Source organism: Strongylocentrotus purpuratus, unplaced genomic scaffold, assembly GCF_000002235.5.
Source record: "Strongylocentrotus purpuratus isolate Spur 01 unplaced genomic scaffold, Spur_5.0 spur5_scaffold_4, whole genome shotgun sequence".
Classification (NCBI taxonomy): domain Eukaryota; kingdom Metazoa; phylum Echinodermata; class Echinoidea; order Camarodonta; family Strongylocentrotidae; genus Strongylocentrotus; species Strongylocentrotus purpuratus.
This window is the reverse complement of record NW_022145610.1, coordinates 31,919,386-31,933,320: the sequence shown is the minus strand read 5'-3', so window position 1 is coordinate 31,933,320 and position 13,935 is coordinate 31,919,386. Positions and strand designations below refer to the sequence as shown.

The 13,935-nt window shown below is 38.3% G+C and overlaps 2 protein-coding genes and 1 long non-coding RNA gene across 5 annotated transcripts in view; 1 reads left to right on the top strand and 2 right to left on the bottom strand.

Moving 5' to 3' along the window:
- Window positions 1-3,307: 3,307 nt before the first annotated feature.
- LOC100892859 lies at window positions 3,308-9,695 on the top strand. The gene is made up of 10 exons (XM_003723324.3): window positions 3,308-4,539; window positions 5,188-5,453; window positions 5,633-5,842; window positions 6,006-6,242; window positions 6,585-6,661; window positions 6,864-7,060; window positions 8,102-8,425; window positions 8,562-8,711; window positions 8,863-9,055; window positions 9,352-9,695. Exons 1-10 carry the CDS (start codon window positions 3,583-3,585, stop codon window positions 9,633-9,635), a joined length of 2,895 nt encoding a protein of 964 aa, XP_003723372.2. The 5' UTR covers window positions 3,308-3,582; the 3' UTR covers window positions 9,636-9,695.
- On the bottom strand, window positions 4,924-8,971 carry LOC115929041. Its single transcript, XR_004066312.1, has 4 exons — window positions 8,886-8,971; window positions 8,204-8,390; window positions 6,274-6,337; window positions 4,924-5,426 (listed from the first exon to the last, which is right to left on the bottom strand). It is a non-coding gene; the product is annotated as an uncharacterized LOC115929041 (long non-coding RNA).
- A 2,100-nt stretch (window positions 9,696-11,795) lies between the features above and the next one.
- LOC581874 (nucleoporin NUP188 homolog) overlaps window positions 11,796-13,935 on the bottom strand; it is a 43,371-nt gene continuing 41,231 nt past the window's right edge. For 2 of the 3 annotated variants that reach the window (XM_030997119.1, XM_030997120.1), the window contains exon 49: window positions 11,796-13,866. In XM_030997119.1, coding sequence (XP_030852979.1) covers window positions 13,654-13,866 — 213 coding nt within the window. In that variant the 3' untranslated portion in view covers window positions 11,796-13,653. The remainder of the gene's footprint in view (window positions 13,867-13,935) is intronic. The other variant, XR_004066311.1, reaches the window with a different exon arrangement.

Here is a 13,935-nt window from a genome sequence, read left to right as displayed (position 1 = left end):
AATACAAACTTTTTGCAAATCTACCAAACCTGGCAACTTTTTTAAAAGCCGGACTTAGTTGTCATCGGGATCACTTTTGGAGAACCGAACTTCAAGCATTTTTTGCAACATTAATCAATCATATATAATTTTGTCACAAAATTTAACTGCATGATTATCACATTACCACATCGTTACCAGAAATTGTCGGTTGCTCGATCGAACGAACGGCCAAACATCATTGCAACATTCTTCGGGGGGGGGGGGTTCAATCTCAGCCTCCCACCTTATTCGCCTACCATTACCCCCGGAAAACTACCCCCAAAGATAATTACCCCTAAGGACAATTACCGTGCCTCGACGAGCTACCCCCGGAAAAGAGTCCCCCCCCCCCCCCCACCCCTGAAACTTAACCCCTATATAGGACAATGCCCCCCTGGGACAACCAAGGACAACCGCCCCGAGGACTACCCCCTGTTCAGTATGAACAGGGGGAAGTCAACCTCGACAATTAGTTGGGTAATTTTTAGGGGGAGATCATTAATTTCAGGGGGTGGTAATTGTCCTCTGGGGTTTAATTGTCCACGGGGGGGGGGGGCGTAATAATTGTCCTAGAGGGTAATTTTTCGGGGGGGAGTAACTTCCTCGGGGTGGTTGTCCTCGGGGGGGGGGGGGGGGGTAATCGTCCTTGGGGTAATTATTGTACCGCTAATTGGCCGGGGGTGACATGCCCAAGGGGTAATTGACCTAGAACCTTCAAAGGGCAATAAATAAACAGCTACTCAATTTACACTGAATTTTATTTTCTGGTTGTAAACTCAACAAAAAATGAATGGCCACCTCTAAATGATTATTTTGTAGACCATGCAAGTGAGCCTGCAAAATGTTAAGTTTAGTAGCACGGTTATGATTGCTCATCAAAAAGTGAAACAACATTCCGTCTGGCAGATTTTGACAACTGCATGGCTGTAATCCCAGTAAAGAGTTTTATGCCTGGTGACCATGTTATCTCATTTATGATCTTTCTTTTATTTGCAAAATGTAGGTCAACATATACGGGGGGGGGGGTGAATTCCCTATTTACAAACTGTTTATAGGTCGAATGTAGTTTTATAGTATTTGTGTATTCTTCACCTTCTTCATACTCTCGAGTTGCGATTTTATGGAGTAAACCGAGTGTTTTATCATGGAAAAAAGACAATGAAGTGTGCACTTTCAAAAAACCAACCGCAGACCTAAAAACACACAAATAGACTAAAAAACCACGGGCAGATAACCTTTTCTCTGTTAGAGCATAAACAACGCACGGTACATACACTGAACTAGCGCGTGTGTTTGAGTGGGCGGAAATAGGGCAGGGGCATCACAGGGCGACATGGCCGAGTTCAAGCCTCGATAACTTTTTTATAAATAATAATTTTCGCAAGAAATTTGCTCAGGTAAAACATCAGGAATTTAAACTTCCATATCTCTTTAAACAAAAGTAAAATTTCCACCATATTTTTTTTCTGATAGTTTTGAATAGGAACTTGATGTTTTTTAAAAAGGTTGATTCACACCTAAATAAGCGCATAGCTGACTGCTGCACAGTGACGTCATTCGCGTATCTCCGTTAAATGGGCGATCGACAGTGTACCATATTTCGTGCACATGTTCCTTACAACGTGTATGCTGCTATAGGCAAGTTAGTCGCACGCCTTCATTGCGCACCGTAGAAACTCGGGCGATGGAAGACGGCCGTTGTGTCTAATAAGCCACTGGTAACAGGGGGGCGGTAACTGGGCAGGGTACGGTACTTGATAAATAGCCTATAGGTTTTTAACAGATTTTTTTAATTTTTTAAAAAAAATTATAAAACATGTGAATAATGGCTGCCATGACTATTTCTTATAACTTGGAGTCGAAATGTGATTTATCAGTGATTTCGTGATCATAGTTCATCATTGGCATTTATAAGTCACATGAACGTTACTCTATATAGGATATTATATACCTCACTTAAGAAATCCAGCCATCTGATTGGTCGAATTGCATTCATAAACTTCAACTGTTCCTGTAAAATTCCCGGTAACCATGCATAAAACATTTCAATATTTTTAATAACCATGGTTATTAAAAAAATAGGTCAGTCTCCATGGTTACCCCATAGGTTTACATGTTAAAAAATGGTTTGAGCGATGGAGGATACCATACGTGTGCGAAAAATTGGTCGGCAATTTCAATACAATTGAATCTCGATCGATCTTACCGACAATTTTATCTTGCATTGTTGACATGAAGACGAAAATTAACTCTCAAAAACAAAAAAACAACATCTGCCGATAGATCTTGATCTAAGTTCGTGCCAATATGCATTGCAAAAGTAAAAGAAGAGTCCGTATATGGAGCTTTTGCGAAGCATTCATCACACGCGAAGCCGGTTTCAATCCATTTTAATGTATATATCGTACAAAACTGCCAAGCATTTCGAGAGGTCGAGAGGCCGAGAGGTCTGAGGCGCTGACTGAAGATACAACACCTTTTGTACGCAAGAGTTCGAATCTCATCTTCGACCAAAAAAAAGGATTTTTTTATTTTTTATTTTTTAGTCTATTTTTTTTCGGCATATAAAAGTATTAATGACTGCTTTAATATTCGAGAAATAGTTGTTTTCATACGCTCTCGGGAAGGTTACAATTGGGCTATTCCCCTCGGCAAGCCTCGGGGAATAGCACAATTCTAACCTTCCCTTGAGCGTAATAAAACAACTATTTCTCTCAAAGCAGTCATTAATACTATAATGAAAGACAACAAGCAATGTACAAACTTGGGAGAGAGAGGAAGAAAGTGGAAAAAGACAGAGATCGATCATGGAGGGAGAGTGAAAGAGAGGAGCAGGCGCGTAGCCAAGGGGAGGGGGGGGGGGCACGTGCCCCCTAAAATTTCCAAGATCGGTTGAACTTTTTTGGACCCCTTTTTTTTTACCTCGATCGATTACATGAATGTGCCCCCCCCCCCCCCCAAACGTCGAACTCTGGCTACGCGCCTGGAGAGGAGTAGGCTAATTTGATTATTAAGTCAAGTAGAAATTCAATTTAGTATTAGGCCCGAAAGAATTATTTACAATGTTTTGTTTTAAGTGGAAACATTAAGACATGAAAATTAAGCCACTCTTCCACTCCCCCCCCCCCCCCCTCTCTATATCTCTCTCTTTTTTTTTCTCCATCTCTCTCCCTCGCCTAGGCGCCTAGCTAGCCTCCACCCCCCCCCCCCTTTTTTTTTCCTCACTCTCTCTCTCTCTCTCTCTCTCCTTCTCTCTCTCTCTCTCTCTCTCTCTCTCTCCTTCTCTCTTCTGTACGCGTACGGCAGGGGTGAGATTTTACACACTTAATTTTGTCAACAATCTTTTCATAATTATATCATAAACAGAAAGAGTTTTTAAGGGTTGGTGGCATTGTGTTTTATGTTGTCATAGTGTTTTTTCCAAGTACTCGATCTTCTTTGTCTCTATAACAGTATAAGTCCATCTTTTTTATCTGTCAATAATCTGATTTTACCATCAGCCTCACTAAAAGTTTTTAGTAAAAGCCTCTTTCACACCGTCACTGTGGTCCCACCCCTTCAATGTCGTGTCAGCCTAGGCCTGCGACTGGAGGGAGTAAAGGTGTGGTGGACGTGCTGGGGGGAGGGGGGTTGTATGAGCATTTAATCCATTTGGCAAAGCTTTGTAGGCTTTGTGGCCAAATGCTCTCCAAACACCCGACATCATACGAAGTTGGTAATTATTTCCATTTAATAAGTCGGTACGTTTCAGTTCAGGAAGATGACCACAACATCCATCCCAAGCAATTTTGTAAGGCGTGTTACACGGGTATGCTATCACCAAGGAACAAATGGGTGCCAACAGCAACCTGGGCAACACACAGACCAAACCCAAACTGTGCAGTTTGTACCAATTCCCGAAAAATGTCGCTTGGGGGGCGCCCTTCCAAGAAAAAAAGCACGGGTCGTCCCAAGATAGACCGCTCAATCAATGCCACACTGGATTCCCTGAAAGTAAATTCAAGGGTGGCTGACATTGTCATCGACAATGAAGATTCCTTCAAAGAGAGGTTTGGGGTAGCTAATGACAGCCCATTTTGTTGCAGAATATGTGAATGTGTCTTTGTTTGTCCTGTCTCAACACCTTGTGAACATTTGTTTTGTATGTCTTGTGTACATAACTTGTTCGTGTCCGATTTTTGTGTCCATTTTTCATGCCCCACCTGCCATTCACAGATACATTTCCAGTCTCTAACTCCAGCACCCACATACTTTCAGAACATTCTTAAAAAATCAGACATATCATGCAAGCAATGCAACACAAACCTCACTTATGACAAAGCAACACAACACAGCCATCCTTCCACTAGTGGATCAATAGTCGTACATGATCGACATTATATTCACAAACAAACCATCAACAACTTAATCAGCCAACTCACCCCTCAGCAGAAGGAGGACATTGGCACAGTCATACTCAGAGAAAAGTTACATGCTTCTAAAGACGGTGCTACTGCTGTATACAGAACAAGAGGACAAGTAAGTTGCATCTTTTCCCCTCTTTTTTTTCAAATATTTTTTATACTAACAATCTGCTGTATTAACATTACGATTACATGTAGGCCTATTCAAGATAAATTTCAAAAAATAGATTTAAGGCCTTTGTAAGGGAGCTAATCATCAAATAAACTGTATTCAATTTTTCTGCAGGTTTGCCATGGTAAACTTTCACAGTGAACAAACAAATATTATCTTGCAATTACATGTATACCCAATGATAACCGCACCCCCTGGTAAGTTTCACAACTGTCCTGTAAGGATAAATTGTTCAGCTACTACATCTGTCCTTTGGTCACATGCGATTATAATATACTGGTAAGGTTAAAAAGGAACTTAATTAAAAATGACATGACAGCACAGAAATTATATTCAATAATATTTCATTTTAATCAAGTCTTGCTGTAATTTAGTTGATATCATGAAGAAAAAACAAACATACCATAAGCTGATCTTTGTCAACATTTAAATAATTTCATTTCATTTTTGTTGTGCCATGCGGAATATCCCTTCTGACACATTGTGTTCTAGAGATCATGACCCAGTTTTCATGATGGATAAAAACGTTATACTATAATTTTAAGATGACCATCTCAACTTAATTTCCTGCCTTTCTTCACATATGAAAAGCCTCTGGTTACAAAACTAATCACGAAGCCCCAAAAAAGTTCAGCAGACAGCACTCCAGCTACAAAGCGGAGAAGGAGCCTTCAACTCGCCAGCATCAGGGATGACATCTCAGAGGGGTCAGCTGTCCAGTTCCAGCATGAGGTCACCATGGCTCACAGGGCAGGGGCTTTGGATGACCCATCTTCTATCAAGATCAAGGATGTTGACATGCTCACCATGAGGTCAATGCTTCGCCTTAGCTGGAAGATGACAAGGAAACTAAAAAAGTAAGGAACACATGGTTGGCAGTGGTAGTAATATGTTCTTTTATCATTTAACAATAAAAATGTTTATTCAATATCATTTTGTGACGACATTAATTTTTCTAAAGAACTTTACATTTTGTGGGGAAGAGGGGAGAAACCAAGAAGTCAAGCAGTTAATAAATTTGTCATCCTTTTTTCAGATGGCTAAAGGAGCACAACATTGCATCAGATTGTGAAAAGAAGGTGCGGGCACAAGAGGCGAAAGTGATCGGGGATAACCTGGAGGGGGAATGGGTTCCCCTCCAATTCCACAATGAGGAGAGGAAAGAGACAGAGATCACTAAGACTCCGCTTGTCAAAGTTTCCTCATTGGAGAGAAAGGTCATGTCACTACTAGACGAATACGAGAAGTAAGTCACTACCCATCCAATGGATGCACAAACTATAATGTGATTTAATTTTTTTGTCACTAATGTTTTTGTTACTATCTGCAATATGACTCCATTAAATATACATTGCTTGTTTGGATAGTAACAGCAAATCTAACATTCATTTTCCCTCTCTTCTCCACAGGCTGAACCTTCTATCCTTTGATGACACAAGAGGGGAAGTATGGCTGAAGGTCGGAGGGGATAAGGGAGGTTCCTCCTTCAAGATGATGCTCCAAATATGCAATGTGTCACGACCCAACAGTGTGCAGAACACCATCATTGTCCTCATGTTTAATGCTGTTGACAGCATATTCAATCTACAGCTGGCTCTACAGGGGTTTTCTGCTGAGGTAGAACAACTAACAACTAAAACATGGAGGTATAGTTGTCTTTGTCTAATATTTACATACCTTATATATTTGAAAATAATGATTGATAGTATCGTGCAGTCAGAGGCTACCAGTATCTAAAATCCTGTAGAAAACGATTAAAAAAAATAGAAACTAATTAAAGATGAAAAAGATGAATAAGTATATAAATACGATAATGGAAAGTAACAAATAAAATGGTATGAAGATAGACAACAACAAAACAATATATCAGTGCAATTCAAAACATAAAAGACCTCAATGATATGAAATGGTACATAATTCATGAACAGCTGGATACTTTAATTGGCACAAGTTTAATTCAAGTCAACAATTCCTCTCTTCTTCCTCAGAGGCAGACCGTTGCGAGTATTCCATTTTGGGGACTATGCTTACCTCTCTAAAATCTATGGCTTAACAGGTCCAAATGGTAAGTGCATATCAAATTTTAGAAGGAAAAAACTAATTTTTTCACAATTTGATATTGGAAAAGGAAAATCATTAAATTATTGAATTTAATGATTCCTATATCATGACTTTAATGCTTCCTATATCATGACTTTTTCCCCTTATCACACATCAGGAAAAATTGTAATGATTATTCATCCCCCCCCCCCCAACCCTCTGTCAAGGTTGTCACTGCTGCCTGTACTGTCTTGCCAGCAAGCAGGACATGATGAAGCTAGCAACTGAAAGAGGGGAGAGACAGAGTAGGACTCTAGCAACTCTTGAGGAACACCTCCACCAGTTCAATCACTCTGGCTCCAAAAGGGCAAAGGACCACTTCAACGTAGTGCGTCAGCCCCTTGTTACAATCCCCATCGATCAGGTATAACAAAAGTTTTAATAAAATCTCATTCTCATATATGACCATTTTTTCCTTTCATCATTCAATCAACATGCATGCAATTGATTCATTCACTTTTTGTGCCTCCGTTACGAAGTAGCCGGAGGCATTATGTTTTCGGGTGTACGTCCCGTTCTCGTGATCGCGTTATCTGAAGAACCGATTAATGGATTCCTGCCAAACTTTGGTCATGTATGTATCTTGCAGAGCTGATGAACTGACTAGATTTTGGGGTCACGAGGTCAAAGGTCAAAGGTCACAGGGCTCATTATGTATGCAAAAACAGCTTGTGATCGCGTTATCTGAAGAACCGATTGATGGATTCCTGCCAAACTTTGGTCATGTATGTATCTTGCAGAGCCAATGAACTGATTAGATTTTGGGGTCACGAGGTCAAAGATCACAAGGCTCATAATGTATGCAAAAACAGCTCGTGATCGCGTTATCTCAAGAACCAATTGATGGATTCCTGCCAAACTTAGGTCATGTATGTTACTTGCAGAGCCGATGAACTGATAAGATTTTGGGGTCACGAGGTCAAAGGTCACAGCGCACATTATGTATGCAAAAACAGCTCGTGATCGCGTTATCTCAAGAACCGATTGATGGATTCCTGCCAAACTTAGATGATGTATGTATCGTGCAGAGCCAACGAACTGAGTAGATTCTTGGTTCATAAGATCAAAGGTCATGGGCTCATTATGTATGCAAAAATAGCTTGTGAACGCATTCTCATTAGAACTGACAGATGGATTACTATTTAACTCAGGACATCTTGCAGAGCCAATGAACTGAGTAGATCTAAGGGTCATGAGGTCAAAGATCAAAGGGTCATATATGTATATGAGAAATTGCTTGTAATCACGATATTCTGAGAACATGTTAATGGATTACAATTGAACTTGAATTTGAAAAATTTCTTCCGTTTCGGTTTGTAAAATTGTTCTATGACGGAGGCATCATTTTCGAATTCCATCTAGTTTTCAATGCTATCAATTACTCTTTCTTTCTTTTATTTTGCAGGTATGCCCTCCTGGACTACACATAAGTCTTGGATTGTTTCTGAAACACTTCAACAGTATGGAGAAGGCATGCCACCAGCTCGACCTCCAGACTGTGGCTTACCTTGCTCCACAGGACAACCCAGTCAACCTGTCAAAGAACATGGTGTACATGGTGGAGCGACATAGACTGGAGGCTAGGCTGGCAGAGAAGGAAGAGGAGCGCAAGGATTTGATGGAGCAGCTATCATGCTTCATTCTCCTGTATCCTGAGGAAGCTGCTTCTCAACCACTCCAACTTCTCCAAGAATCTGTCAAGGAAAAGGATTCCGAGATAAATGATGTGGTGCGTATTGATTTCTTATATACTTGTATTCCTCAAAACCAACAACTTATTCTCTCCCCTATTAAATCCAATATGCTTGGATAGCAGACATGCATCATTATAAAGTCTGAGGTATCTCTTTGTCTTACCAATACAGAAAGTTGCACTGAACAAGTCGAAGAAGGTATCTGTGGCCAGTGGTATGATTGCAGCCAGCTTGGATCAAGCCCTGCAAGATATGCATGTTCAGAGACAGGCATTTCACGGAATGAGTTTTGTTGGCAACCACGTTCACAAGTGCCTCAAAGTGAGTATAGTATAGCACTCTTTTACTACAATTACAAGTGCATGGCACCAAACGTGCAAGTTGAAAATAACATATGAAAAATTTAATCTTTCTTCCTCACAGAATAATGGCCATAACTCTATTCTAATTGATATCATATCCTCATGTACAGCCTGACAACATCATCAGACTTACCACAAGAGTAGCTGATACGATGAGGCAGCTGTGCCCAGACAGTGAGCCACTCATCAGGGAAGCAGAACAGGTTGCAGCTACGTACCGCAATCTTTTCACTCTCTTTGGTCGCTGTCATGTTGCCATCAACACATGTGGGTTTCTGAAGGACGACAAAATAAATGAACTAGGTAGATAAAGGTCTTTAAAAACTTGAATAAATTCATATTTAAAAAACAAAAGTAAACAACTATGATTTTTACTCCTAAGGCACTTGATAAATTGGTACTTGTTACAAGGGAAGGGTATTTTGAGCATTATCCCTCCTATGTCAATGCATACCCTCCCTTGATCTGTCATGTACAACAAAATAAACATGTTACTAATATGCCTTAAGACTTATTCATCATCAGAATCTTTAAGCCAAGAATGTAGAACAGAAAATGTGCTTTTAGAAACCCATACTCAATTATTTTCTTTTCTACAGAGAGTAACATCAAGGACTACCTCCACTTCTTTCGAACCAATTTCCCCACCGAATCAGTGCCTCCCAAAATGCACCTCCTTGAGGAACACATTGTGCCATGGCTTCGAAAATGGCGAGCAACGATGGGAACGATGGGGGAACAAGGAGGAGAGAGTGTCCATGCGCAGATAAACAATATCAAGAGGGACCTGCGAGGTTATAACAATGACCTGGACCTGCTCTTGAGGACTGTCAAAGGCCAATGGCTGGCCAGTAACCCCCAGACATACAAACTATACATGTAATTCACCTTAAAGGCATCATTTAACAATGTTAAATCTGACATGCAGGGCCCTATGTGTATCAGTGTCTGTGATATGGCGTAATATTGAAGCCCTAAACAAATAATAAACAATAATCAAGAAGTGCCTCAAAAAAGTAAAAATCTTTGAGTGACCGGTTTTACCATACTCGTTTTCCCCAATAGACTGTAGTGTTTTATGAAAACGCAAAATTTCCAATCATAAATATCTTGATAATCAGACAGGCGATTGGCTTGTAAAAGTCATGGGGTTCCTGACTGACCTAAAGGATTATAATTATCATTGCAGCACGCGCTAAATCCAGGATTTTGTTTCAGAGACAAAGTTACCGGGTCCCTTTAACAGGTACTGGTCAAGAATGAAAGTGATCTCCTTCGAGTGCTATCATTTAATTCCACCTGAAAGAACATTCCATATAGTGTATGTAATGTCTTTAAACTATAATGCTCAACGCTGGCTTCTTTCGGTAGCATATCAGAAATGCACTGAATTTTTGTATGATTTGAGATTATAATAGAGATTTTTTTACATTAGTCAAGGTAAAAAAATCAACAATTAATACAGGTCCCACATACTGGTATCTAGTGTTTAATTTTATTTAGACTATTCTGAATTTACATACACCATGGTTTCACTATCTGGCAGATTGATAAGTATGATTTCAGGGCAGTGTATATAAAAAGGGAGTATGACGAGAGAAATCATTTTTTTTTTACATCTTTAAAAGCAATTGCAATATACAAGTATGTACCTTAAAGGCCAGCTCGAGGCATTCCAGTAGGACCAGTCTGTAAATCGCTTGATCTCATTGATCTCTCATTCCTGTGCAGAAATAATAAAGATTATTGAGTACATTAACAACCGGACTCTCAAATTAAATAAATAATAATGATAGTGTAATTTGGTTGGATGAAATGTTAATTATGTGTATTAAAAAAAAAAAATGTTATCTAGGTTGATTAGCAGGCACTTCTTGTTCTAATGTACATTTAAAGAAGATGAATTGAAATAATGAACAAATATCATGGTGAAGGGTATTATTTATAATTATTAAATGTAACTGAATGTGGTGTAATTTGTCATTTTGACTGGTTTTGTGTATTCTAGTCTACATGTTCATGATTATACCCTTTTATATATTTTGTATTCTGTTGCCTTGCATTCATGTTTTCATATAAATAAAATTGTAAACAAAGTACAATTGTACATTACCTTCAGTATTTAACATGGATTCCAGCAGTGGTAACTACCAGTAATAAAAAGTAGGAACTCTATTGTTACATGTAGGTGTGAAATGAAGTCATCTGTCACAGTCAGTCTCTTTCAAAATAATTCTCTCCCTTAATGCAATAAACTGTTTCTTTGTTGCCATGGTTATTTTAAAAAAGGCTATTTTATTTAAAAAATCATTTATATAATTAATGAAAAATAAAAGTATTTTTAGATGCCCCCTAAAAGCATTAAAATACAAAAGTTTTTTTCCCCAATAGTGGGTATTGAGAATCGAGAGCATCTGGAACCTGTTTCACAAAGCCTTTTTTCAATGACAAATGACAAAAATCAGTAACAAATCTGCTGATAACCAATCAGAAGCAAGGATTTCAGTAGCATATAACAAAAACTGTCATTTGTCACTGATGACAAGTTTTGTGAAACACCCCCCTGATGGCAAGTCACATGGTTGCAGCATTGATTTGGAAAAATCCATTCAAAATAGGCAATTGGTGAATCATCTTCGATAATGTTATGTAAAAAAAGTGCATGGCGCTAATTGAGCAAATGAACATGCAAGTACATTGTTTGACATGAATGAATAATACAAACACCAAAGTACATTTGTGCCAAGTCATTTAATCTCAAACATATACATGTATTTACATCATTATTTGTTGAATGAAATGTGATTGTCATCTCCATGATATGTAAATGTTATTCCTGAGGAGTGTTTCACAAAGATCCTAAGTCGATCTTAACACTAAGTTAGACTTGAACATTACGGAGAGCCATTTGTAGTCTTAAAATAGAATATATTCAAAAGCGAAAATTCAAGTATTTTAGACTTTTTATAAATTCTGCATCAAGAACATAAAAACTCCTTGTTAATAGAAAATATGAACGATTTGAATCAACATTTTATACCTTTTTAAATAACTTTTACAAAATATTTTCATAGATGCCAACGGCTTTCCATAATTGTTGAGTCTCAACTTTTAGATAAGTTTAACTTAGGATCTGTGTGAAGCACTCCCCTGGTATATGAATATTGTTTCATACACCTCCATCTCAAGGTCACTTTCAATGATCAAAAATAAACATTAGCTCAAGGATTATCTGACATATATAAACAAAAACATCTTTGTAAATAGGCAAACACAATAACTTAATGGGATTGAAAGGATCATAGAGTTAAACTCCATATACCTGTCACTGACCAAAAGAGAATGCTATACAAATGTTCAGTTCACATTGAATTCAACATGTCGTGGCTTCAATTTTTGTCAATGTAACAGTGACTAAAAGTTAGGCCATCTTCATATACAAGGTGAAATAATGCTTTCAAAAAATCTATTCCATCACAAAATCAATTAACAAATGAAAAATAATAATATTGAGATACATGAGACAGTGCACAAAATATCATAATAACAAAAAAGAAAAAAAAAAGGATTTAACACTGTTCATTTCCAACCATTACACTGTGAAGCGGTTTTTAATATGCTGTAGTCATTCTCTTTACGGGACACTCAAGTGCATCATCTAAAATGCTTCTTTAAACTTGTCGGATTTAACTGAATGTGGTTCTAATATGTATTTGTATTTGCCTTAACCCGTTCCCTCCCAGAGTTTGTATTTCCAAATAGAGTTAATACATAGCACACCTGGTACCCATTGGTACGCAACAGGTCAACTGTTTTGGGGGACAGAATATCTGAAAAGGGGGCGGGGGTTCTCTATGCCCTCCCCTCCCCCTCCACCTTCCTGCATTAGTCAGTAGATGGGGGTAGGGGTTACATGCCCAATGTTTGACAACGTTGTGTGGTGAAGCTTCTTTTTCCACACTTTATGCCAGGCTGCTTAATTTAAAGGCATTTATAATTTTATCAGAAAATTCTTGTCTTATCCAGCAGAAAGGAGACGTATTCCTACACCATTCTTAAAATTAAAAAAATAATAATAATAGTAATACTCGGTTCTTTTATAGTGCACAACACATTACAGGATAGCATGTCCCTATACGCTTCAAATAGAAAAAATTACAAGAAAAATTCATACAAATTAGAATATCTACTTAGAAGCAAAAAAGTACATGTAGTGTTGTTGGACACTGAATTTATGGGTGTACTTTTAAAATTGAATAAATACCTTTTAAGAGAAATAGTCTTTTTCATTAAATTGTTTGAAATACATGTAAGCCACACTTACAGTCAAATGATCCTCCTCATAGATTTCAAAATCTGCATGAAGAAACACAGCCTCTGTATCTTACCATTCAGAACTATTATACAAGCAAAAACAAATGTATCGATATTTGAAAATGCATCCTTGAATATCCACTCGTTCCACATCAGTAGCAGTAATTTGTAATACCATAAAGTGGAAAGGATTTTCAGTCATTTACAATGAAAGGTAAACACAGAATATATAGTAGAACAGAAACTAATTCTGGTTTCACAAAATATGTGAATAGCATTGCATAGCTTTGATCCATATTTTCCAAGACATGTTATGAATAATGTAAGAAAATAGATCTCTAATTCACATGAAATATTCACTTAAATTCTCTTAAATTCTAGAGAAAAAAAAATCAATACCGGTAGTCGATTAATGTGGAAGAGACAGATTTTGACGACAGGGTGTCAATGTTTGTTTTCCGGCTTACTGGAGTGTTTAGTGTCCAAGTTTTGTTAAGAAAACAAAATGCGACCCTTTAGCCTGGTCAGATATGGTTCAACGTATTTGATCCACAATCAGGGGAGCCCATTCACATATGATCTTGACATCATTTACTCAGCTGTATGACAAAGATCTGGACGACCTTAAAGAAGAGTTGCTCCTTGGCTTCTGTGAATGCAGCATTGAGGGAGGCCTTGGTCATCACAGAAGTTGCGGAGCCAGTGGCAAGACGGGCAGAGGAGGTTCCGGGGCTTGCATCGGACGGAGAGCCAGGCTTGCCCCGCCGGAAATACCTCTGTAGACTGATCAGGAATGTATTCTGTAGAGTACAGACAAAATTATTTTAGTCCTAATCAGCTCAGATCTTACTACAATAAAATCTTATTTA